Here is a 27,046-nt window from a genome sequence, read left to right as displayed (position 1 = left end):
ATTGATGTACAATTGAAGTACAATAAACTGCATACATTTAAAGTGTACAAGTTGATAAGTTTTGACACTCATGAAACTATGACCACTATCAAGAAAATGAACATATCTGTCCCTCACCTTCCAACATTTTCTTCTGCCCCTTTGTAACCTCTTTCTCCTGCTCCCTTCCTTCCCAGTCAAGCTCTAATCTGCTTTCTGTCACTGTTGGTTAATTTGCATTTTCTAGAATTTTACATAAACAAAATTATACATTGTGTACTCCTTTTCTGGTCTGACTTCTTTCACTCAGCATAATTGAGATTCATCCAGCTTTAGTGTGCATCATCAATAGTTTGTTCCTTTTTCTTGCAGAGCAGTATTCAATTGCAGGTATACACCATATTTTTTTCATTCATTTATCTGTTGATGGGCATTTGTATTGTTTCCAATTGTTGATTATTCCAATAAAGCTTCTATGAGCACTGGAATGTATGTATGTCTTTGTATGGACATACACTTTCATTTCTCTAGGGTAATACCTGAGAGTGAAATGTCTGGGTCATATGGTAACCATATGTTTTACTCTTAAGAAACTATCCAACCATTGTTTTCCAAAATGGTTGTATCATTTGACAGTGCCTCCACAGCCATGTATGAAACTTCCAGTTGTTCCACACAAGAGGGTTTTCTTTGATAAGGTGATCAAAGGATGGTGAAAATGTTTCAGAGAACATCAAGAACATCAGAGAGTCAGAGTAGCAGAAGCAATCGAGCAGGTTGAGAGATGGGATGGGTGATAAAGCAGAAATTTTGTTTGAGGCCAGCTCCTAGAGGGCTTGGGTATTTAGAGAGTACATTCCAGGCAATGGAAACTCATCGAAGGCTCCATCTTCTGTCTCTGGACGTTCCATGAGGTTTCCCACCTTTAGACTATTCTCTCCCTCATGCTGCTCCCTTCCTTTGAACATACCCATCTACTGTGTTGGTAATATCTATGAAAAGTTGAAGACCCAATTGAAATGCTACCTTGTCTTCAAGTTCATCCTCAACCCTGAGTTTCCTTCACCATTCCTTCGAACTTCACCCATGGCCCTGAGTCACCTTGTGCCTCCAATTACGGTGAGTCCCCTATTCATCTGAGGTCTCTGGTGGCAGAGATGGTGGCTCGTTCATGCAACATCATCCACAAAACCAATCCCTTTAGGAAGATGTATCTCTCTACACGTTTCTTTTGGTCTTATTTTTATGCAAAGTCCAAAGTAAAGGAACATTTTGAATCAAGGAAGGTATAAATCTCATTGCTCATTTTGCCAAGAGCAAAATGAGAAGATGTGGACTGATTCCAAGGAAGAAGAACAATTACTTTGCTTCTCTCCCAGCTTCATTGGCTTAATCATTTCGTCCTCTATCCTTTGCTCTTTTATGCGCACCAGGTCTCCCTGACTCAAGTGGGGCAAATTATGTAATTAGTGAAAGAACAACAATTTTGCAGAGAAAATGGTTATGTGCTTATGGAATTTCAATTAATGTCAATTAAAATGTCCAAGGAAACCATTTACTGGGCCTAGAGAAAGAAAGCAGAACTAGACCCTGGCAGAACTAGGGATAGCTGAGAAACATTGACCAGAAAGAAGACCATTTTGAGGCTCTGCCCGGGTGCCTGGTGCCCATCCTTGCTGGACCTTAATGCTCATCTCTCTCTTCTATGTTGACATAGTGCAAAGTAACCAGCAACAGCAGAGAGTTCCCAGGAAATAGCACATGTGTGACTTTAACTGGTCTGATCAATGATCTTTGCCAGATTTACATCTTCTTCACCTCTTTTCCCAGTTTTCCATGAGCTTTCAAGTCACTAGAGAACACTGAACATAACTGTTATTCTTGGAAAACCTATCATGATATTCAGGCATTTTGACTATGCATCTGCCTTCAGTTGTTTTAGCAGCAGGACAGGGCTATCAATAAAACATGTGTGTCTGATTTAGGAACATGCAGCTTGGTTTGCTATAATGTCATGGTGCTTAACTTTCTACCCAGACTGAAAGGTGCTTCCAAATTCTAGCCTCAGTTCAGGAGGACATTCTTTCTCGAGAATGCCATCCTTACTTTAGTGTATGTATTGGTCAAGGAAAGTGCTGAAACACTGGGGCCAGGGGCTTGGCTACTTTATTTTTAAAACTGCATTTACTTTTTTTACAGTTCTATGGTTTTGACATTGAATCAATATCAGGAAAATACCAGAGGCCACTGCTTCAATTTGCATTTCATAATGTGTTTTCTACTGTTTGAAAGTACACTAGACTGTGGCAGAGTTTTCTCTGGGGTATTTTCTGTAAAGCTTACCTGGGCTATTGCTTGGTTGCCTGGCTTTGTTTGTCAACAGCATCTCTGATCAAGGTGGCAGAAGGATGAGAGGGAAACAAGGCAACTTGAAACATTCCCTCCTTCAGAATAGACAGAAGGAATGAAGTTCGTGCGTTTAGCTGCGGACAGGCACAAGGATTCTAGATGAGAAGACTGGTAGAGACACTTCTTCACTGTCCTGAAGCCGCATGAGCATTCAGTATAGGACCCCATCTGTTTTGTTAAATTGACAATTTCCTTTAGCAGGAAATCAAGGTTCAAACTGAGTTTTAGACTAGCTACGGAATAAGAAATAGCTTCACTTTTTAAAGACTTTGCTTTTTAAGACATTCAGCATGTAACCTAATTTCATTTGATAGGGTTTGTTTTTCCCTTCTCCATTTGCTGCCTAGAAATGTGTTTCATTATCTCCTGCAGAATTGGAGTTGGGAGGGAGAGCTGGAGAGTCTAAGTTCTCTGGGCCTCAAAAGCAGTAAAAATTAAAATAAAACAACATAAAATAAAATTAAAATACATCACAAGAATGGCCATCCCAGTGGATTTTCTGTCTTAAACACTTCATACTGAACAGCTGTACTACTAAGGAGTACTGGCTGGATCTCTTCAGTTTCCATTTCGGAAGCAGAGAGAGAATACCAAACTCAAAAGAACAAAAGATAACACGTTAGCACAAACACAGACATGGCTAGATTTTATTCAAGGGAAACTGGTACCTACTTGAGGGAAAAGTTTTCAACTACTAGGCTCTTTTTAGGATATATCAACACTTTCAAAATTTTTAAAATGCAGAGCTTCCAAAGTGTTCTAACATCCAGACAGGGTTTTATCTTTGAAAAGTAATTAAAATGAAATATGATTTCCCAGAATAAAAAACATTCGTTTAGAGTGATCTTTTTGAATATTGATATGTGAGGAAAACACACACACACACCAGCAATTTGAAAACATCAACTTTTTAATTTAGGAAGAGTAATTAAGTAATTATTGGGGAGAAAAGACACGCACATCACTGAGTCCCTCAATAGCACAGGCTGCCTATGTGGCTTCTGGTGCCCTCAGCAGATGGAAATGAACTTACTTGATGTCACACAAAAGGGCCACTCCTCTCAGGATCCAGTGATCCGGGGACAACACTGTTCGCAAATATACCACAGTGATGAAGGTCAAATCAGTTCGCCTGGGTTTCTTGTAAACAGGACACACATACAGCTTGGGGTCCTTGGGTGCCGTGGAGTTAATGGCAAAGATGTGGAGCACGGGTAACTGCGCGAAGAGTACCTTGGGGGTGGATTCCGTGAGCTTCCCATTCCGTCTGTCCCAGGCTGCTCCATCGATGTACAGCCCATAAATATACACACCTTCCTGGAAGAGTCAAGCATAAGGTAATAGGATTTATTTTTTAAACTAGGTGCTGCAAAATTAGTGTCATAAAGGCTGTCAGTTTGGAAATAAAACACACACCAGTCTTAAAACACTACCAGAGGGAGGAAGGCACCACCGGGCACATTGCATTCATGAAATACTAAGCCCAGTTTTCTCCTGCAGCCTCTGTTGAGGCTATGAGTGCTGTAGAAATGTTCGTGTTTGTTATTAGTTATTTAAGTGTGGGGGTGGCCTCCCTGAGCAACAGGTTAAGCCGGTAGCACCAGATCACCTCTACAGGGAGGTGAAAGTCTCTGAGAGGTCTGGTTTGAGTTGGTGGAAGGCGGGAGCATGGAACAGGATCTGGAGCTGCTGTCATATAGGATCTCAGCCTGCCACTGGCCAAGCCAACCTGTGTCTCAACTTCATCTCAGCCACAGGATGAAGTGAGGTTTCCACAGCCAGGCCCAGCTAGTGGGAGAGTCAGAGCACCCCCAGAGGTCAGGCATGGTAGAGCCAGGGGAAGCACGGCAGGGGCAGCGTCTGGCCACCCTCCCCAGTGTCTCTCCCATACAACAGGCCCTGCCCTGGAGGTCCTCATCATTAAATCAGGGAGATAAGATGCATAGGTGCAGAAAATTTTTTTTAAGATGAGTTGAATAGCAGCCCACACTTGTTACTGGGAGTGCCCGGAGAACTGCTCTGGGGGTGACGGCAGTGACTTCTGAGGCAAGGTCCCTGTGGCCGGAGTGCTCAGGGGCCTCTGTAGAGGGAACGGCCTTGATAGGCCTTGATGGCCTTGCAGCAGGGGGCTGTGTTTGGAAAGACAAAGGCGAGAGCACAGGCAACACAGGCAGGAGTAACACTACAAACAAAGGCAGGGCGGGCTGGAAGAGCCCCAGTATTTCCTTTACCAGAGGGCTCAATGGTTGTAAAAGAAGTTAGGGCTTGACCGTGGAAGGATCTGGGTGCTAAGTTGAAGAATTTAAACTGGATCCTGTAGGCAGTGGGGAGCCACAGAACATGTATTCACTAAAAAAAGAAAGGGTGAAGGAGAATCACAGGGGAGGCTCCAACAATCATGCCAGCTCACCAAAGAGATAAATGTAGAGGATGGTGACCATTTTTCCATCTCCAGTGAGGATCAGATCAGGGGAAGTAAATGCCGATTAGAATAAAAGACAGTAAGATTCGTTGCAGAGTGTTTTCTGGAACCCCCCCCCCCGCGTGGACTCACCGTGTGAGGACCATATTTTTTGAACCAAAAACGAAGGCACATGGTTTGACAGTAAAACCATGGGCAGTCCCAGAAAATCAGGACATACGGTTACCATCATTAACTCCGTGGGTGACAATGAACTACATGAATAATGGGACCACTTAAAAGCCATCATATGGTAAATTGTATCCCTCTCCAGGGTGCTTTCAGCCTCAGAACTTTAAAAAGTCAGTGAGAAGGTGTGGTAGATAGAATAGTGTCACCCAAAACCTCATGTTCACCCAGAACCTTGGAATGTAATTATTTGGAAATAGGGACTTTGCACACATTGTTTAGATAAGGACACACTGAATTAAGGTAGGTTCTAAATCCAATGTGACTGGTAACTTTATAAGAGGAGAGGACACAGAGATATACATACCTATGCAGATGAATGTGAGAAAAGAGGCGGAGATTGTAATGATGAAGGAAAGCCAAAGATCCTCAGTAACCACCAGAGACTAAGAGAGAGGCTGAGAACAAGACTTTCCCTCGGGGCCTCCAGTAGAAACCAACCCTACCCTGATTTGACTTCTGGCCTTCTAAGCAGTGAGAGAATAGATCTCTGTTGTTTTTAGCCACCCACTGTAATGATACTTTGTTATGACAGCCTTTGGAAAGGAACACAGATTTTGATTCCAGGAAGCAGGATGCTGCGGTAACAAATGCCTACAGATGTGGAAGGAATTCTGGAATTGCATCATGGGGAGAGGCTGGAGGAATTTTGAAACTGCCTAGAAGAGATTGTTGGTGGGAACCTGGAGGTTAAGGTGCTTCTAGTGAGGCCTCAGACAGGAATGAGGAAGATAATACTGGAAACTGAAGGAAAGGCGGCCCTCGTTATAAGGTGGCAGGGAACTTGGCTAGAACTTGGAAATCATCTGGTCCAGCCCCCTTACTGGACAAATGAGGGAATGAAAATCAGAGAAAGGGAAAGGGAGACTGATTTATTGAGATTCTACGTGGGGTCCAGCACTGCACCTAAATGATCACATTTAAATCTTCACAACTACCTTTTTAAAAAATTTATTTATCTATTTATTTATTTGAGATGGAGTCTCGCCCTGTCACCCAGGCTGGAGTGCAGTGGCGGGATATTGGTTCACTGTAACCTCTGCCTCCTGTATTCAAGCGATCCTCCCACCTCAGCCTCCCAAGTAGCTGGGATTACAGGTGCCCAACACCACCCCAGGCTAAGTTTTGTATTTTTAGTAGAGACGGGTTTCACCATGTTGGCCAGGCTGATCTCGAACTCCTGACCTCAAGTGATTCTCCTGCCTCTGCCTCCCAAAGTGCTGGGATTATAAGCGTGAGCCACCGTGCCTGGCCACAGCTACCTTTAATAAGGTTGAATTATCACGCTCATTTTGCAGATAAAGATGTGAAGACTCAAAAAAGTTAAAGAATTTGCCCACATTCATTGAGCAGATCAGCGTCCAGGCAGTGGGGGCTCTTCCCCCAGCCATGTTCCTTTCCACTCGAAGCTCGAAGGGGACACCCTGGAACTGGCCCCCGGCTCCAGCCTGCTAGTCCTCTTCATCTCTGCTGCGTATAGTAGAATCTGTGAGTGGCCCATAGCAGTAGCTGGAGATGTGTAGAAAAGCCTTATTTATTTATTTATTGAGACAGGGTCTCACTCTGTCACCCAGGCTGGAGTCTGGTGGTGTGATCACTGCTTACTGCAGCCTCGACCTCCGGGGCTCAAGCAATCCTCCCACCTCAGCCTCCCAAGTAGCTGGGACTACAGATGTGTGCCACCACGACTGGCTATTTTTTGTTTGTTTGTTTGTTTTTGGTAGAGACAGGGTCTCCATGTGTTGCCTAGGCTGGTCTTGAACTCCTGGACTGAAGCTATCCTCCTGCCTCAGCCTCCCAAGGTGCTAGGATTATAGGCATGAGCCACTGCACCTAGCCAAAAAGTCTTTTTAGCAAACACAAGTATAACTTCTAATTTTGTAGAAATGTAGTCTGCAGAGTTCTAAGAGCTCATTAGACCTTGTCATTCATTAACCTTCCACTCCGGCAGATAGGGGAGGTCTTCTGGTTATGACAGAGGGAACTCTTGCTGCAAAGCAAATGGACCTAACCAAGGCACTCATAGCTCAGTTTTAAGCAGAACTTGAAATTTCAGCTCTGTCTCCAGAACGGTCCCTGCTATTGCCCAGAGATGCCTACTCCAGGGGGTGACGTGATCTCCTCCTTGGTCTGTCTCAGAACTTCATTGTGGATGGTCACAGAGTCCAGTGCCCAGCCTTTGTGGGCACGGGTCACTTCTTGCCTCATTGCTGTGAGGAAGCCTTAAAGAAAAAAAGAAGAGATGTTGACTTCTTGTTGCAATCCATTTTAAAAACAAGAAGGAAGCAATGTTAAGTGTTACTTGCTTATCAATCTCCAAACTACACATCCCACTCAAAAGGAGTTGAGGCCAAACCCCAGGGGAGACATTTCTCTCAGTGTTTCATTTCTGTGGGGACCGGCAATGAGCTAAATCTCGCCTGCTGACAGCAGGAAAGCAGTACCATTTATACTTCAAACTGGCCCTTGGTTTGAAACTCTCCTGAGATTTCAGCTGCTCAAGTCTTAAAGGCTTGTAACCCAATTCTAGCTCACAGTCTCTATTTGAAAATATAATATCGAGGAATAAGATCGGAATGGTGAAATATTCTGAGAAGAGCATTCCAATTAGACTTGAATCAAACCATTACTAAGCGTCTATTTGCTATAATGGAACAATTTCATTTAGTCTAGGGAAATAAGGCATAATGCCAAAATAGAAAACCTGACTTTCAATTTGACCAAACAAAGCAATCACCCTGGAAAGGAAAGCTACATGTTTTAATGTACATAATACAGTGATTTTAAGACAATATGCGGTTCTGCACATTGTGGCTTTTCTTTAAAGTTAGTATTTGCAAACCATGCCATTCAATTCAATAAGATAAGCCTTTCTTGGAGCGTAACAATCAATGTTAGAAAAAAATACCCTAAACTTCAAACTGGACTTCAAAACCTTAAGAAAACATATTTATGACTTACATATTTTATTTTGGCCTCCATGTAAATATTAAAAATCATAAAGCTCTCCAATGAGTAAAATTTTATAATGTGCGTGTTCCTGCTACTCCCAGATTAGTTGGCTCTGAGAACCAAACCAGCACATACCAATGTATGCACAAAACAACACAAAAATGATAACATTTTATCGGGTTTGACTGGGAGTTGGGGGAGGGGAGAGTTGCAAGGCATAATTATAAGCATTGAGTCAAGATCCCTTGGAGTTGGAAGGAAAGAACAGGTCCTAGCCTGGCTTTACTGAGAGTCAAGTTCTCCCCATTATCAAATGAGACACCTGGGGAGGCACTCATATGGTCATGCTTTCATTCATCTGTCAAATCTTGCTGAAGTGGCCACCATGTACCAAGCCTTGTACTATGTGGGATGACCACAAAGATGAAGAGGCCATCCACGGGCCCCACATTCAAGGAGTTCAGTCCAGAGGGAGTGTGGGGGAGGCTGGACATTGACACAACGTTGTCATTATGAACAAAGGTGTGAACAAAGTTAACTACTCAGGAAGACAACTCAGGGAAAGCGTCATTGAGAAGATGAAGTGGAAGGTGACTCTTGAGAGCTACATAGGAGTTTGCCAGATGGGGCAATTCCAGGTAAAGGAACAGCACACGCACACACACGGATGGCTGAGAGAGTGTGGAGTCAGTGACCGCAGATAAGGTTAGAACGAAGATGGAGGAGTGATTTTTCAAGGTCAGAGTTTGGATTTAAGTCTGTGGATGGAGAGAAGCCACTGAAAATTTAAATAATAACTCAAATGGTTTGGCTTTATTTGCATCTTGAAAAGTTTACTCAGAGCGCCCACTAAAATAGGATTTGGTGTGGTAAAGAAGGGCCCTTGCGTTAACCCAAAAGAAGAGTTGACCAGCCGACCAAAGCAGCTGAGTGAAGGACTTTCATAGATTCTTATACAGCTACAGTTTCATGAAACCGAGAGTGCCTAGTAGGAGAGACCGGTTTTATGATACAAAATGTTAAGTATAGGAGGCAGGAAATATAGTGCAAGTTTGCCTGGCAGCAATTGCTGGTCAATGCCTGTGCTCTATGTGGAGCCACTTGAGGGGATTTGATCAGCATGCAATTATGTTGACTTCCTTTTTTTATTATTTTAGAGACAGGGTCTTGCTAGGTTACTCAGGTTGGTCTCAAACTCTTGGGCTCAAGTGATCCTCCCACCTCAGCCTCTGGAGTAGCTGGGATTACAGATGTGAGTCACTGTGCCAAGCAACTTCCATTTTAAACATCGAGGCTCCCATACTTTAGCAGTAAAACATTTGGTGTGTTTTCCAGTCAATGGTATATATGACTAAAATAATAAAATCCAATTCTCCATTCTAAGGCATTCCATGAAAATGTCATTTTCACCACTGAACATTCAGTGTGCACCCATGTATTAGACACTGTCTATCCTAGTAGGGTTATGTGGCCTTGGAATTAAATCAACCCTATTTTATGATATTTTAAGATTCATTACTATTCTATGAATCTACAAGGTCATAATGTACAAGGCATGAATCCTGGTCTTAACCATCCATTTGCACAAGTTGCATAATTAAATTTTTCTATAACATTTAAAGTTCCAGCTAAACTGCAAATTTGACCTCACTCCTTGTGGCACTAAAGACAATGTCATAGGTGCCAGAGGAGGATAGAACTGGATTCTCACTTACTTAGCACATCTACTTCAAAGACTTCAGCCATCATCAGAGCTCTGAAAAACTCTAGTGCGAATAAAGAGAGGCCATTTCTTGTCTTCTCCCTAATGGGGAGAGGTGCTCTCTCATGGGAATCATGTTGGCCAGCCGACTTCAGCCATAAGCCTCCTAATGCTTAGGAATGCCAGGAGGCGGACTCTAGAACACACTTATGTTACCTTGTACTATTAAGAAAGGAAAATGTTAAATATATTTGCAGACTGAGAGTGTAGGATAGGAAACGTTAATGGGCCATTCCCATGTTCAGAGAACGTAGAGAAGATATATATCCTTTCAAGTCTTGATCGTTTTGTTTCTGCTTCCTAAAGAGAGCATGATCCTTGTGGCACTCAAAGGGTAGCAAATCCAATGGACTGTTCATTATTGAATTTAAAAAATGAATGGCCATCTTTCTTGTAGACTGATAACAAGTCTAATGGAATGAAAAACTGGTTTTTTGAAGCCTGTATAATTTTTAAAGACTATTGATATATTTTTCTTTATAAGAGCTTGAAAGCAGTACTTTTGTTTTGGCACAATTTAGTTTTTGTTGTTGTTGTTGTTGGTTTGTTTTTTAGACGGAGTCTGGCTCTGTCGCTCAGGCTGGAGTGCAGTGGCGCAATCTCCGCTCACTGCAGTCTCCGCCTCCCGGGTTCACGCCATTCTCCTGCCTCAGCCTCCCGAGTAGCTGGGACTACAGGCACCCGCCACCTCGCCCGGCTAATTTTTTGTACTTATTTTTTTGTATTTTTAGTAGAGACGGGTTTCACCATGTTAGCCAGGATGGTCTCGATCTCCTGACCTCGTGATCCGCCCGCCTCGGCCTCCCAAAGTGCTGGGATTACAGGCATGAGCCACTGCACCCGGCCGGCACAATTTGGTTTTAATAATTCCTAAACCAAATTTCAATCATCAGTGGTAGAAAAATGATTCTTATGTTCATATGTTTAACTCCAAAGGGAGAATCAAAAAGTTGGGGAAAATCTTCAACAATAGTAACCTTCTATTCTTCATGAGATTAAACAGGTGATTTGATTATTTAAACATCTGAGTTACATGTGGTCTGAATCAGACGCTTTAAAAAAAAAATTCTTCCCCCTCAAACCCATAAAGCATAATGCATTCTTCACACACTTGTCAAGCTTGTTCTTTTGAAAAAACTTACAAGTTTGAAACATGTATCTAAAATACAATTTATAAAATGCTTAACCTGCTGATTCCGGAGCCCACAGTGCAGGGTGGGGTGGGGGTAGGCAGCTGCCCAGTACACCAGCAGAGCAAGACTGCCGGGGTGTGGCCCTCCCTCCCGGGCCCTTCTGTTCTGACACCCAAGGGGAACATGTGCACCGCTGGGATCACACAACCAGAAAACAAGACCCCAGAGGTTTCTTGAGTCTCTGCTTACCAGAGAAGCTGAGTGCAGCCCTGCCAGCGCATCCCTGAGCAGGGCACCCCCAGATGGGACAAAGCAAAGTATGGCTCGGCTGGGCAGGGCAGGGCTGGGCAGGCAGGTAGGCTCTGGAAGGGGAGGATGGTAGCAGACAGGGTGTTGCCTCCTGCCTGCAGTTGGGGAGCACCCTGACTGAGTGGGCTGAGAAGGGTTGGTCACCAAGCCTGGACCACGCAGCTCCTTTGGTTATAGGCTGCTATCAGAGTAGTGGCTCATGGGAAGCAGTTAGCTGGAAAGTCTGAGGCTTGGTCCACGGAGTCAGGGAGGAGCTGGGGGAAGAGGACAGTACCGTGAAGGCAGATAAAACGGTAGCAGCCTCAGGTGTCTGCATCTCCCTGGGGTTTGCCAACCCAAAGCCTGCCGCTTACTTTAAAAAGAGAAGAGAAAAAAAGCGCTTAATGGAAGTTATAGACAACTACCCCCCACTTACCCCACCCCCAAAATCCAAATGGTTTTTTCATCTCTCCTTCGGCTTCCTCCCAGTACAATACAGTTTCCTGTTTTCTTTCTTTTTAAAAATTCCCTTTTAAGCTAGGATCACACTTTGGAAACTCAGGTCTAAAGTAACACTTGGCATGTGTCCATTCCTATAATAGTAGTAATCCAACAGTTCAGCACACTCATGGCCGTTGTTTGACTTGTGCAATCAGCTGGCCTAAAGAAAGCTGAAGAGTGCTTTAAATATCATTTCAGACAAGGTCTTAGAAAAGGTGAAAGAAATAACTAATCAGGAAGATTGCTCTCCTCAAATTCATAAGGAGTTGGTTGGCATTTTGTAATGATTCATACTAAAAATAAGCAACATTTTCTTTTCTTTAATAAATGAACTGGTCCTTATGCAATAGGCCTTAGGCTGTGCAGTATTTCCTGTCTAATCAGTTACTAAGCTTCCCAGTAGCATCTTTGAAGATGAGGAGAAATGATGTTCCTGCCACGAGTTTACGACAGGCAGTTTTTCCCCCAAATGAGAAGCAAATGTAGTTCATTGGTAAATTAAACAAAAGGTCAGAAATCATTAAATGAAGATAGGGTTGGTCAACCCAGTTGAATAAAAATGCAACAAGCACCTTTCCCGGTTCTTTGCTGTAAGGCAGGGACCTTAAACTGCTGAAAATTAGAGACACCCAGGAATCTTCTAAAACTCCCAATTCCCAAGTCACAGCTCAGATCAATAAAATCAGAATCGCCGGAGGTGGAACCCAGGTGCCAGCTTTGTTTTAAGGCAGGGCTTCTCAGACCTTAATGTCCACAGGAATCACCTGGGGAGGGGGATGTACTAAAAGTACACGTTCTGATTCAGTAGGTAGATCAAGAGTGGGGCCTGAAATTCTGCATTTGAACTAAGCTTCCAGGTGATACAGATGCTGCTGGCTGGTGGACCACATCCTGGGGAGCAAAGGTCCAAGATTAAGGTTCTTCACTCATTACAATGACCAAGGAAGCTTTTCAGAAAATTTATTGCCACCAACAGTGTGACAGCATTCCTATTTCTCTGCAGCCATTGTGAAAGACAGTGTGGTAATTCCTCAAGGATCTAGAACCAGAAATACCATTTGACCCAGCAATCCCATTACTGGGCATATACCCAAAGGAATACAAATCATTCTGCTATAAAGGCACAGGCACATGTATGTTTATTGCAGCACTATTTACAATAGCAAAGACATGGAATCAACCCAAATGACCATCAATGATAGACTGGATAAAGAAAATGTGGCACATATACACTATGGAATACTATGCAGCCATAAAAAGGAATGAGATCATGTCCTTTGCAGGGACATGAATGAAGCTGGAAGCCATCATCCTCGGCAAACTAACACAGGAACAGAAAACCAAACACCACGTGTTCTCACTCACAAGTGAGAGGTGAACAACGAGAACACATGGACACAGGGAGGGGAACACACACACTGAGGCCTACTGGTGGGGGCAAGGGGAGGGAGAGCATTAAGACAAATAGCTGATGCATACGGGGCTTAAAATCTAGATGACAGGTGCGACAAACCACCATGACACACATATACTTATGTAACAAACCTGCACCTTCTGCACATGTATCCCAGAACTTAAAGTAAAATAAAAAAGAAAAGAAAAGAAAATTGATTGTGTGGACCCTAGAGGGCTCATCCCTAGAGATTCTGATATACTTGTTCTGGAGCCCCAGGCAGTAGTAGGTGTTAAAAGCTCCCCAGGTGATTTTACTGTGGAGGCAGGTGTGAGAACCACTGCCCTATAAAAAGTTCTACAGACAAGTCATTGACAGTCATTGATCCACAGGTGTTTTAAGAACAAGTCTGACAAGTGGGAATAGTACAGGCACAATATTAAGAAGACTGTCAGTGGTAAAAGCTGACTCTTTCCAGGGCCCCTTGAGACACACACCTTCTCTGAAATGACTAATCCAAGACATAATTGGCTACAGTAAAACTTCAGTATAAACGGGAGAGTTGGGACTACCCGTCTTAGCAAGGCTGGGATCAGCTAAACCCACCATGTCCCACATTTAAAAACGTAATTCCTGCCCTGAACTATCTTTTCCTCGAGCTAGTTTATGCTTCCTTTCCCTTTAACCAACTTCCCACTTCTCCCCTCTCTCCCAAACCTTTCCACTGTTCCCTCTGTTGACAAACTCTCATATTTTCCACCTTTTCACAGAACGTTCTTTCCACCTTCCACCAGGTTGCCCTGGCTCAACCCTAAAGACCTTGCCCTTCCCAACTGTTCCTCCACCCTTTATGGGAAATTCTGCTGCATTGACAACCACCGCCTCTGGCCACATGTCCCTCCTCTCACTGTCCTTACCATATACCCATCTGCTGCCACCCATTAAGCACTCTGACAACACCTGGGTCTCTCCAGTACCCTATTCAGCATCTGACCTCTCAGACCCTTGGCCTCATCATTTTTTATGACTTTCTCCTCAACTCCACCCCTTTTCTTCACTTCCTTCCCTGCTTGGTTCAGATCCATCCTTTTCATCTCTTGCCTAGCAAAACCACAATCCCAGATGAATCCAAATGTCCCTACCTCTCACATCTATACCAGGCTGCTGAATGAAACTAGAAACCATCACACAGCCACCATCACCACAGTTCACAATCAAGAGCCTCAATAGAATTCTCAAGGCCACTTATTAGTCCTTCCCTGTCGCCCTCATCTGCCCTCTTTCTCAAACTTCTGCCACTCTTTTAAAACCTCTCCACCATGTACCCTAGAACTTAAAGTATAATTTAAAAATAATAATAATAATATAAAACAATATCAAATTTTCACCAAATTTGAAAAGATACCACTTTTTCAAATTCTCACTTTGAAAAAGTATCAAAATTTACAGATCATCAAAAAGTAGAGTATGAGAGAAAAAAGTTGCACATGCTGGTGCCAGATGACCTGGTCCATCCTCGATCTGCTCCATAAGTCCTTGGACAAACTACTTAATGGAATGCTGCTGTTTCTTGAACTATAAAGCACGGCTGATAGTAACACCAGGGTTTGTTATGTAAAGCATTCAGAACAGTGACTAACAATTCTCTTTACATACTAATTATTAATTATTAACTATAACTATTATCCAGGTTTTGGATTAAAGAGACTTCAGTAAATCAAGGAGCCTCTAAGTGGATGCACCAAGTTGGGTTTTTGTAGTGAGCATGCTACAAAAATATAAAATTACCCTTACTTGGTAAGTAGGCCTATTGTTACTATTCTCTATTCATATCCAATTACACATTCCTAAAGTTTTGCTTGATGTCTCCAGTTTTTTTTTTTTATCTTCTGCTCAGCTTCTACTAGTTCTCTACCATTTCCCGCAACCTGAGACTCTTGTTGATTCCCCTTCATGTCAGACAGTGAATCTGGGGTTTGACACCTGCAACCCCACTGCATAACTCACCCAAATGACATTTATCAGGCTACAGTACCACAAAGAGACCTATCAAATCATATTCTTGAGAGTAGAAATATCTGAAAATACATAATATCTTTATTGAAGTATCTTCATAGAGGTAATCAGATTCAAATGTTTTCTCTTAGCTATCATTCACATCAGAAAGTATAGGCACGACTGAATCAAAATGTTACAAAGAACCATTTTGCCAAATTCTTTAAAAGTTTCCTATAAAGTTGGAATGGTAAGAAGTAATGTGTAAGTAATTTTATTTCCCCTCTGGTTTCTGCCCACGGGCAAAATGGATATTTCATGTTAATCACAATTGCCTGCTGGATGTAAGTAAAAATAATATTTCACTGTAAAAAAAGAAAAGAAAAAGAAAAAGAAAATTGCACCCTCATACACTGCTAGTAGGGGAAAAAAGTTGCCACAACAAACCCTGATTGAGGGCACCTTTGTGTCATCAAAATGTAAAATGCATACACTCTTTGACCTAGCAATTCCACTTTTAGGAATTTGTCTTTCAAGTATATTTGAAAATATGCAAAGTGACATATGTAGAGGATGTTCATTGCATTGTTATTTATAACAGCAAAACGTCGGAAACAACCTAAATGTCTATCAATGAAAAACTGGCTAAATAAATTGCGTTACATCCCTACAATGCCATACATCTACTGAAATGACAGAGAATGATCTTGATATTCTTTATTATTGTATAAAATACTTCCAAGTTGTGTTAAGTGAAAAAAGCAAGATGCAGTATAGTGTGTCAGTAGTCATGAGAAAAACAAGGATAAAAATAATGCACATCTCAATTATCTTACACATTTACAAAATAAAATCTGAATGGAAATAAATAAAATAAATAAATCAAATCTCTCCACCAACACCTTCTTGCTTTCAAGAGGACCTCGCCTCCTCCTTCGGACAGAGAGTAGAAAGCATCAGACGGGAATGCCCTTAACTTCTTGCCAGCAAGCCTATCTATACTCCATTACCATGAGCATCTATGCCCTTTCCTTCCTTATTACTCCTGTTACAATGTGCAAGGTGCCGCTTGCCTGGAGCACATTTCTCCACTTGTGAGTGCTGTGTCCACCTCCTTCTGCCTCTTTTACCTCCTCTCTGGGATTGTTGGGCTCTCCCTCCCTCCCTCATCCCTCCCCCAACCCCCTTTCTATCTTTCTCTCTCCTTCCCACCAGTATTTGAACAGGTTTAAGCCTCTCCTATCACTAAAAGAAAAAGAAAGAAAACTTTTTATTTAAATACCTATTCCTCCAGCTTGCTTCTCCTCTTCCCAGCCAAATGTCTTGAGAGAATTATCCATGTTATCCATATTCACCCCATCTCCATTTCCTCATTTCACTCACACACCCCCAAATCAGACTCCTGCACCTCCCCACCTATTCCACTGAGACTTCTGCCAACGGTCTTCTTGTTGAAAAATCCATCTAGCCATTTTGGCCCATCTTACTTGCCCGCTTGGAGCACCTGCCACTACTTACTTTCTACTCTCCTTCTCCCTGCCTTCCATGACACCATGCTGTCCTGGTTTCCCTCTCCCACACTGTTTGACGTAAGGACCCCATTCACAAGAGTCCAGGTGACCTGGAGGATGGTGCACAAGCACATTCAGCAGAATCCGGGCAAGGATGACTCAGGAGGAAGATGGGCAGATCACGGCTCTGGTGACCTTTGCAGGAGGATGAAATTCCTACTTGGCAGGTGGAATTGAGGAACGAGCATGCTACCGTGGGACATTAAATGAGTCAGTCATAGGCCGAGGTCATCAACGAGAGGGCCGAGGCCAAGGACAGAAGGTGTCGAGAAGAGCACACAAAGTGAGCTCTGAGGTAGGAAGAGATGAGAGGAGGGGCATGGATGGAAACCAAGGCATGAGAGTTTTCTGAGTCAGCATTCTAGCTCGAGTCAAGGGCAATGATGTCATCAGAGAGGTTGTTAGATATGAGGGCCGTGGAGGGAGCAGTTTCAGCACAGTGATGGAGCCTGGCCAGATTACAAAGGACTGGGTGGTTGGTAAGGAAGGTAAACACATGCAGAGACTGGAATTACAAGAGATGTGGTTGTGTCTAAGGCCAGTGCATAAAAGCTGCTCACACAAAAAGTCAAGGAGTACGGGTTGTTATTCACTCAGACGCATTTCTATAGTTCAGTGATTTGGGGACAGGGCAGGTTAGTGCTATCACTCATGTTGAAGTTTAGGACCTTGAGGTCCACTCACGTAGATTTCCCAAGATGTTTAAGGGTAGCTCTCATTCATCAAACAGTGGCACTGGGGCATGCTTAGAATTGCTATTAGATTAGAAGCTGTCCCCCAGTCCCTTCCAATCCTAAAGTTCCATTAGTCCTTGGCACACATTCCCACCTCCACAAATGGCAGGCTTTTATAACTCTTCAAGACAAGCATTCAGAGATTCTAGCTAGTTGATGATGTTTCCCTGAAAACACACACACAGGCAGAAGGTTGTAGATTATTTTTACAGAAATGCAAGATAACAGGACAAACATGATCCATCTCTTTGATCCAGCAAAATTGCCTCTAACTGAAAAATCTTGATTTGCATTATGGAAGAAGTTGTCACTGATATCTGACATAACAGACTGGCATGGCTTGTCAAGACACTGAGAAAAAATAACAGAAAAAAGTGGGTGCAGTTTGGCATCTAAATGGCATCAAGCTCCAGATTGAGCTAAACATTAGGAAAATAATGGGACTGCATGGTTCAATCTACTACAGAGGTGTGAGACCTGGGGAACACGTTCAGCCTCTGCCTCCATTTCATTAGCAGCCCCTGTGAGTCATAGCTAACATCAAATGGCAAAGCATGGCTATCAATTAAGATGTTCTGAAAGGCAGTCAATACCCTGGCTTGAAGTCAGGCTCATTACAACTCATATTCTTTGGGTTTAAACACATCCCACACACAGCACAGACATCTACACACACTTGCAAGCTCATGCACCAGAAGCTAAATCATGTTACATGATGCACTGAAAAGGAGCACCTAAGGGAAAAACAGACCAGGGCCATCCTTTGTGACCCCCGAGAAAAACAATCTTAAATTATGTGGGAAGATGTGCACCAACGACTGCTGGGAAAACACAGTGGAGCACAAAGGTTCTCCCGGCCTGAGCAATCTGCCAGGAGACAAATCCACACACTGAAAAAAGCTACACATTGAAAAAACTATCATAGGGTCACAGATATAGACAGCTTGACTATTTTAATCATCCAGTCTAATTGCCACATGGTTGAGCTCGTCAATTGCTACAGAAATGATTGTGAGGGGTGCTGAAAATGCCAGATGAGCTCCACGGTGTCTGACTCAGCCTCTTTAAATATGACAGACAAAATATCAGGCCATCCATAAGGCCAACAGCAGTGCTACAAACAGCAGAAGCTCGGGTGCTGACCAGGGGTAAGCGAAGCATGTCACTTGTCCTTGAGGTAGCACAGACCTCAAAGTTTCTTAGGCCTGTGGAGCAGTCACCAAAAGGACAATGAGGGAAACACATTAAACAGTATCAGATGCCACATTACATTATAAAATTATAAACATTAGCAATCACACATGAATAAAGCCTTTGCAGGTGTTCTAGAGTCTTCTTTATGGTCCAGGTGATTTTGATTACTGTATATATACTTGTGATGAAACTATGGCCTTTATGCAAACTGTATTGTGTTTTACTTAAATATGTAGGGTTTTTTAAAAATCCATTTACTTAAATGTTTTGAACCAAAGAAAGAAATTATTTCATTGAAGAGGACTGAGTTAGAGGACATAAAACCCGGGAGATACATTCATGTTGGGAAATCAACTGTTGATGTCAAATAGTGTCCAGCGAGTTTCCAGTTGGAAAGGACTCTATCTGTTTGCACACTGCCTGGGAACATGTATGGAGTTGCTGTAATCTTTATTTGCCAGATTTGGTCAAGTGAGGTGGAACAGAAAGTAATTTGTCCCTCATGTCAAGAGAATGAAAAGAGAGCAGAGAAGTGATTAGTGTGCAGGAAGAGTTGACTTCCAGTCTTCTGTGCGACTAATGGAAAGCAGTCATGGATAAGGGTATGTGTGTGCTTGTGTGTAAAGGGTAGGATGTTTGAATAAGTTAGGGCTTTCCAAGACATGGAGAGACCTGAGAGAAAGAATAAAAGTCTAACTTGAAAGCAGAACTGAAGAAAAGGGAAAAGATGAGTATTATTAACAAATGAAGGAAAGTAAGGCATTAACTGAAATGTGATGTATTAGTCCGTTTTCACACTGCTATAAAGACATATCTGAAACTGGGTAATTTATGAAGGAATGAGGTTTAAATTGACTCAGTTCTGCATGGCTGGGGATGCCTCAAGAAACTTACAATCATGGCAGAAGGGGAAGCAGGCACATCTTACATGGAGGTAGGAGAGAGAGTGAAGGAGGAACTGCCAAACACTTATTAAACCATCAGATCTCATGAGAACTCACTCACTATGACAAAAGCAGCATGGGGAAAACCACCTCCATGATCCAATCACTGGGATTACAATTTGAGATGAGTTTTGGGTGGGGACACAGAGCCAAACCATATCATGTGAATCTACATTTGTATTTATTTAATTATTGTTCTGATTTGTAACATTTCTTAACAAATATTAACAACTAAAGATTAGTTCATAAGTGTTAACTTTGTTTTTTTAAGTTATATTTTGAATGGAAAAAAATCGCTGAAAAACTTATGTGCATTCATGTCTATGGAAAGCCAGGGATGAACCCACTCCACTCTCTTGGTTTCTAAATATCAAAGATACACTCAATAACCTCACACTTTTGAAAATCATTGGTCCTTACACCTCTCCCAACTCCAAGTCTGTCAACACACCTCTCCAGTGCTCCCTGCCTCTCTGCCCTACCTGTCTCTCTCCCAGTGCTCCCTGTCTTGTACCTTGCCTCCAGCCTACATTATCCCTCTTTGCTCTCTCAGAGACCCACATTTAATCACTCCATCAAATCTGTTCCCTCCTCAGCACCTGGTTAAGTCCCAGGCCCTCTTCCTAGGACCTGGCAAGAGTCTCATTGCACTGGGCCTCCATATTCCAGTCCATCACTTGCCTTCTCTTGGGATAACCTTCTGATACACAGCCCCAACCCCTGAAGCCCCGGAAGACTTTTCATACTCCAGCCTCATTCCCCGCTACCCGCAGCCTTGCTCCTGAGCCCTGGTCTCCCTGTTCCCCTGAACAAGCCTTGTTTTTACTCAGGCCTCTGCCTGGAAAGCCCTCACTCTTTATTTATTTATTTATTTATTTTTTGGCATCCCTGCTTCTGCAAACCCTACTCACTGCTTCCTGTGTGAAGTTCTTGGCAGAATTAATCTCTCTGTCCTCTGGGCTACCATGGCACTTAGTTCTCACACAGTGGGGCACTTATCACATTACATTAAAGTTGCTGATGTGTCTGTCTTACCAACCAGATTATAGGCTCCTTTAGGGCAGGAACCAGGTCTCAAATCTCTCTTCATTGAAAGTACCTAGCAGAGGCGCTGGCAAATGGGAGGTGGTCAAACAATCCTTATTAAGCTAAATGCTATTACTTCAGGCTCCCCAGCCAGGAATTACCTGGTGACGACTTACTCAAATTGAGGCTCATACAGAGGAAAGAGACTCATAAGTAGACACACAAAATCTGAGACCCATAATAAAAAATGTTCCTCTCCTAATTCAACGGAAATTCTGGGAGAAAAATAGATAAGTGAAATCTGGGGGCTGCCCTTTACAAATCTAAAGGCTACGGACTTTATCAAACACTATGTATAATTTGATATGTTCATAGAAATCACCATGGTTAGTGTTTCAAATTTAAACATTTTTAAGGTATTGGAAAATGCATACAGTGAATGAATGTACGTATACAGAGGACAATTAAATGCATATTTTTTCATGTACAATATTGATCAAAGTACGCTTTATGCAAAAAAACCCTGAACAAATCATCAGTATACAGCAATATCAAGGAATTTTCACCAAGAGAATGCAGCCACATAACCAGTATCCAGATCTAGAAACAAAACATTCCTGGGCCCCAGAAGTCCCTTGTGCCCTTGCTCTCGCTCGCTCTCTCTCTCTCTCTCTCCCTCTCTCTTTAGACAGGATCTCACTCTGTTGCCCAGGCTGGAGTGCAGTGGTGCAATCACGGCTCACTGCAACCTTGATCTCCCAGGCTCAGGTGATCCTCCCACCTCAGCCTCCCAAGTAGCTGGCACTACAGGCACATGCCACTACACCCAGCTAATTTTTATATTTTTTGTAGAGACAGGGTTTTACCATGTCGCGCCACTGGTCTTAAACTCTTGGGCTCTAGCAATTTGCCCATGTTGGCCTCCCAAAGTGCTGGGATTACAGGCGTGAGCTACCGTGCCTGGCCCTTTGACCCTTTTTCTAATCGCTGCCCTCCTTCTACAGTCATTATTTCGACTTTGAACACTATAGAGCCATTGTGCCTGTTCTTATTCTTTGTATAAATGGAACCACACTGCATGTAATGTTTCCTGTTTGGTTTCCTTTACTCAACATTATTTTATGAGATGCACCTATATTGCTACAAGGAGCAATAATTCATCCTAAATCTGTAAGTGTGAATGATTCTAAAATTTTATTACAAATGGAGCCATAAGCTGCTGAACCATAAGGAATTCAACATTTCTTCATTTTCACCAAGAATTACTTGAAGTAAAACTATCCATATTTTAGTAAGACAAAAAGGTGTCATGTTCCTGAACCTTACAGACTCTAAGACATCAAGCCATTAACTTTCTCAGTAAACATTTCTAGAAGGAAGGAATAAATGAAGCAGAATTATAAAGCACTCTTTCAGGGAAAAAGAAAAAGAAAACTAGAGAACTAAGGGGGGGAAGACCCCCCGGAAGTTCCCTGAATACTTTTGTCACAGTCATTTTTGAAATCAATCTAATTTTCTAATCCCTGGAAACAATTTTTGTATCTTTTGGTGCTTCATTTTTGACATTTCACAAACATTTAAAAACTGTAAGTTAGAGAGAAACTTCTTTTTACTCTTTCATGTGTCCTATCCTTTCATGTGTCAAACCCCAGACTGATGGTTTGCTGAAGTTGGTGAAAAGAAAAAGGAAGGGTTTTGCCACCACATTGTAAAAAACTGATAGGAAGAGCTTCAGATCGGATTTGTAAAACAAATACAGAAGAATTATTTGTGTCCTTTCGCCTTTGAAAGGTTATGTGCAGCACCCAGCAAGCTACGGCTCCACATTGTTTTATATGGTATACACTTATCACACAATGCTACTATCCAACAACACACAAATTCCAAGTTTGTCAAAATTCCTATGAGCACATACCTTGGGGATTAAAAAAACCAGTCATCCAAAACACATTAGGCCTCCCTTCAAATATCCACGTAGAAAACTGAGCATTTCTTTCCAAAAGTTCAGTGAACCAGAAGCCCAGTGTGGACGAATCCCAAGACACTCTTTTCCAGAGCTGAGGTATACGAGCATCATACATGTTGTCCAGAGCATCTCTCAGGTTCTGGAGAAGAAAAAGTTAAAACACATGAATAAGAAGCATCAACAAAGAAGGAAATGCCTACTGATGTAAGAACAGCTCACCTCACTCATAATGATTGTTCCTTCAATGGCCAATTTTAGATCACTCAGGCTACTGCGGAGTATTGAAATGACTCTCTGCATTCTGTCAATTTCTTGTCTAAGAAATATATTCATTGAATTAAGATGGCCCATCTTTATCAAACGAGATTTCACCTAAAACAAAGTAAACAACGCAATAAAGAAGATTTTATCATCTGTCATTTCTCTTCCAATGACCTCTTCTTTCTCAATTCGTTTTCTTCCTCTGGATATATCTCTACCAGCCAGAATGAACTCTAAAATATCTCTTGCAGAACCAAACTTGCCATTAAAATTTCCATTTCCTGGGTTTCCAAAACTACCGTTCAACTAAAATGATTTTTATTTCTTACTGATTGTACTTAGCTAATAATTGGAAATGTACTTTAAAGAACTGAAATAAAATTGTACCTTTTTCTCCTTTCACATGATTAAGTACTAGGTGTCAATTAGATATTCTTTTTGCAATCTAACCTTCATAGGAATACAGTGGAATTTTTTCCTTCATTATGTTTGCAGAGTTATTAGAAATGTCATAGAAAGTTAATACAGCAAAAATCTTTACAGAGCAGTTACCAACAAATATGATCAGCTATAGTTTCCAAAAGCCATTGTTGCCTTAGCTATGACAGCTAAAGAGAGCCTTTCCTAATAAATGAAAATATTTGATTTTGTGGGAGAGCAGTTAAATATCTGTCATGTGTTCCTTTTGATGTATCACTTATTGACTATTTTGAAGAGATCAATACAAAAGCCTCTGGTTGTGGGAACAATAAAATATGACGATTATTGGAAAACACGCCAATACAATATACACATTTCAATTTGGTGACATATGCCCAAGAAAAGATTGACTACAAATACTGGCAGGAGCTCATAAAGGGATTTGAACTTTCTGCTGGCCACAATCAAAGAGATGCCCGAATTGCAGGAACAAGGACGGGACACGTGGAGTGGGAGAGAACTCAAAGTGAGGTGTCAATCTGAAGGATCACAGGAGGCCAGGAACTGCAGGACTTTCTGCCAGAGATGCCCACTGCTCCCTCAGAAGGCTTGGAATGTTAGAGACGGGTGGGCTTCAGAGTCATCTCCTCCTTTTATAGGACAGGCCTCTAGTGTGGCGCAGAAGTTTCCTTTCAGCAAGGGACACCTCTGTTTACTGCAATTGGGTTGTTTCTAGTGAGCGAGAGAGGAAGACGGAAAGCACAAAAACGGAAGGAGATATAACACTGAGCACAGATATAAAACAGGCAGCTGAATAGGACTACCTATGCAGGTGGGGCAAACTATATTAAAATCAGTCAAGCATGCCAGGGAAGGTCCCTGGCCCAGCCCGACGTAGCAACCTTCAGCTACTCTCCAGAATTCTTGGTTCTAGAGCCTACATTTTTGCAGCCTCCAGTGCCTCGTTCTCATCTCCATCCCAAGTACTTCAACCTCCAGTGGCTGAATAGCATATATATATGCTATACAGATGTGTGTGTGTGTGTGTGTGTTTGTGTGTAATTACATCTATATATAATTCCCTTTAAATCAATCCATCTCAAGAGTGGAAATTCACTCTTAGGAAAAAGGGAAATCATAGAAATACTTTTGCAACCTCATGAGTGGAAAATAAAGCTCAGGAATTGACCACAGTCTCAAATCAATAGCCCAGGTATCTCTAGTATATTAGCAGTTTCAAACAAATCGCCTTGTCCTGCTTAGCGTTTTAAAAGCGAAACTTTACTTGAGATAGAGACATGCTTAGAAAAATCTTAAACCCTAGAAAATGCAATTCTAATCCTGATTCTGAGTATAATTATTGTTCCAGCCTAAAATTGTCCTTTTATTAGTAAAATTTAAGACTTGCTGTAATCTTATATAGCATTTTCATTATGTTTCTGGGACCAGGTAGTTTTTTTCTACAATAATGTAGCTTCATTTTTACTACAGAAGTCAATGGTATAATTACATTTTGATTTACAAAATTCACTTTACAGCCACATGTTCAAGAACAGATCTCGTCTATAAAATAAGATGCTAAAAAGTAAGTGATCTTGGAACAGGGACAAGTTTCAGATGCCTCTTAGTACAAACTCTTTCCCATATAGAAATCCATTTAGTTACACCCCTGATGCTCAGTTGCTGCTGGAATAATCGCCAGAACAGAGGTGTTGCTGGTGAAGTGGCTCCAACCAAGACTGGACAGCTCGAATTATCACAAGGTCTTGAACCTTTCCCCTGGCAATAGCAGCCCTGTGGTACAGTCATATAGAGTAAGCTTTATCTCACTTTCACATGCCAGTATCAAAAATCTTTGAAGGCAAGTACGCTGCCTTGTTTTTTGAAGATCACACCAATAAAACTATTGAAAGTGTATACTTACAATATTTATCCATTTAAAAATATTTTCTCCCCTTACCATAACTATCTCTACATGAAGCTATTGATTTCAATATCTTAACCAAAGGTCTTGGTACCTATCTACACAATGGAAACAATAATTATTTTGAGAGGCAATAAAACACTTTTCATTGTTGGGACACTCATTGCATGCTAAAACTAGTTAAGACTGCAGGTTTTAGAGTCAGATCACTTTGTGTTCAAATTCTTGCTCTGCCACTTAGCTTGGTTTCTGCTGGTGCTGTCCTGAGCACTGAGTGTCATAATGTGTATGAAGCACTTAGGACAGGGCCTGGCTTGTAATGAGTGCTCAAAAACACAGCTACTGTCCCATGCCACGCCATTCTAATCAATGAATAAGTGTGGTTCTTAGAAAACTTCAGATTGGTAACGGGGTGCTTATATTCATCATAATATCTCCATTAATTGTTCTACCCTATTCAATGAGTTGCAGACGTGATTAAAAATCAATGGAGTAGACGGGTGAGTCATCTATCTACAGTTAAAACACTTGGAACATCTTAAAGAATACCAAATCACCAACACCATTGCCTTTTGGCCTTAAAGATTTTTGAGTTTTTTTTTAACCACAGCTTAAGGCATCATAGAAACTGATATATAAATGGGTCACTGTGGAAACTTTGATTGAGGAGGAATTAACTTGTAAGGGAATTTTTAAAAGAATGCAACATGGAAAATGTTTTCTTCTGATATTTTTAAGTTTTGAAGAGAGAATGACGTGAACAACAAGAGATGAAGAGTTTAGTAATATAGTCAAAATTTATCACGCAGGTCATCTGCCACATAGTCACCAACAGGTAGATTCTTGCTTTCCATGGTAATCAGACTTACTGTTTAAATATACAAATAGCTCTGTATGCCAGCAGGAAAGCAGCAAGGCTTACCTCATGAGGAATGTAATCAGGAGGGAGTTTACTCAGCATATCTTCAGATAATCTATAAACAATGGCCTCCCGGGTCTCTCCCACACCACCTCCACTCTCTTTGGGTTGAATGTTGGTAATTGTTTCAAGAACAGCAGAAGCAGTGTTACTCTGATACCTAGTAAAAAGAGTGAGCTGTTCAGCACGTCACAGGGAAACACGTAAGAGATAATTGTCAAAGCTAAAATGAACTGATAGAATCACTTAAATCAAAGCAAGCTACGAAAAAAAAAAAAGGAGAAGAAAAGTTAACTACTATCAACCTGGGGGAATGAAAAAAACTAGAGATCCATTCTACTACCTCCTAATAGGACATCAAGAACATCAGTGAAATGAAACACTCTCCATCCTCAAGGAAAGAGACCCAAAAACTCCCCTGGAAATCCAAATCGCTGCTTCACCATCTTGGTTGTAGCTAACCTGACCACCTCTTGCTAAACAGTGAGCTCACCTCCGTTCACTCTCCTTTGCTATAGAATGGTCATAAGAGTCTATCATTATAGCACAGCTTGTTTGCTCAAATAGGACCACTCATATTTCCTCACTGAGTTATAAACTATTAAAATGTTTTCATCTTTTCTGTCTTGTTTTCTCATTTTTCCACTGGTTTTATGATTTCCAGGGCAATCTATTGACACCCATCTGCTCCACCTGTTCAAATGCAGCTATGCATCTTTAAATCCATTTATTCAATAAAGATTTACTACGTACCAGGCGCTGAGCTAAGTTCTAGAATATAGCAGGGAATAGGACATAGTTCTGTCCTCTAGTGGAGGAGATAGATATTAGACAACCCCATTCTAACAAGTGCTGTGGAGGGAAGTAACAGGATGCTTTCAGAGAGTTTTGATTCTCTCATTCCCACTCTTTAGCTTTCTCTCAGGTTGACCAGATACTCTGAGATGCAGGAACTTAGTCTCTGTCCCTGAGATGCTGGGTTGACCAGTTATCTGGACATTTGAGTAGAAATGTGTGTGGGGGTG

At 41.9% G+C, this 27,046-nt stretch overlaps 1 protein-coding gene across 1 annotated transcript in view; it reads right to left on the bottom strand.

Annotated features, from left to right (window-relative positions):
* Positions 1-3,013: 3,013 nt before the first annotated feature.
* The window catches only part of DNAH8 (dynein, axonemal, heavy chain 8), a 349,054-nt gene continuing 325,021 nt past the window's right edge, over positions 3,014-27,046 (bottom strand). The window contains exons 91-95 of the mRNA XM_011986894.1: positions 26,025-26,181; positions 22,717-22,869; positions 22,447-22,636; positions 7,139-7,260; positions 3,014-3,705 (exon numbers count right to left, since the gene is read on the bottom strand). Coding sequence (XP_011842284.1) covers positions 3,418-3,705; positions 7,139-7,260; positions 22,447-22,636; positions 22,717-22,869; positions 26,025-26,181 — 910 coding nt within the window. The 3' untranslated portion in view covers positions 3,014-3,417. The remainder of the gene's footprint in view (positions 3,706-7,138; positions 7,261-22,446; positions 22,637-22,716; positions 22,870-26,024; positions 26,182-27,046) is intronic.

The sequence above is a fragment of the Mandrillus leucophaeus genome, unplaced genomic scaffold, assembly GCF_000951045.1.
Source record: "Mandrillus leucophaeus isolate KB7577 unplaced genomic scaffold, Mleu.le_1.0 Scaffold3, whole genome shotgun sequence".
NCBI classification, from domain to species: Eukaryota; Metazoa; Chordata; class Mammalia; order Primates; family Cercopithecidae; genus Mandrillus; species Mandrillus leucophaeus.
Note: the sequence above shows the minus strand (reverse complement) of the source record. Positions and strands in the feature narration are given on the sequence as shown.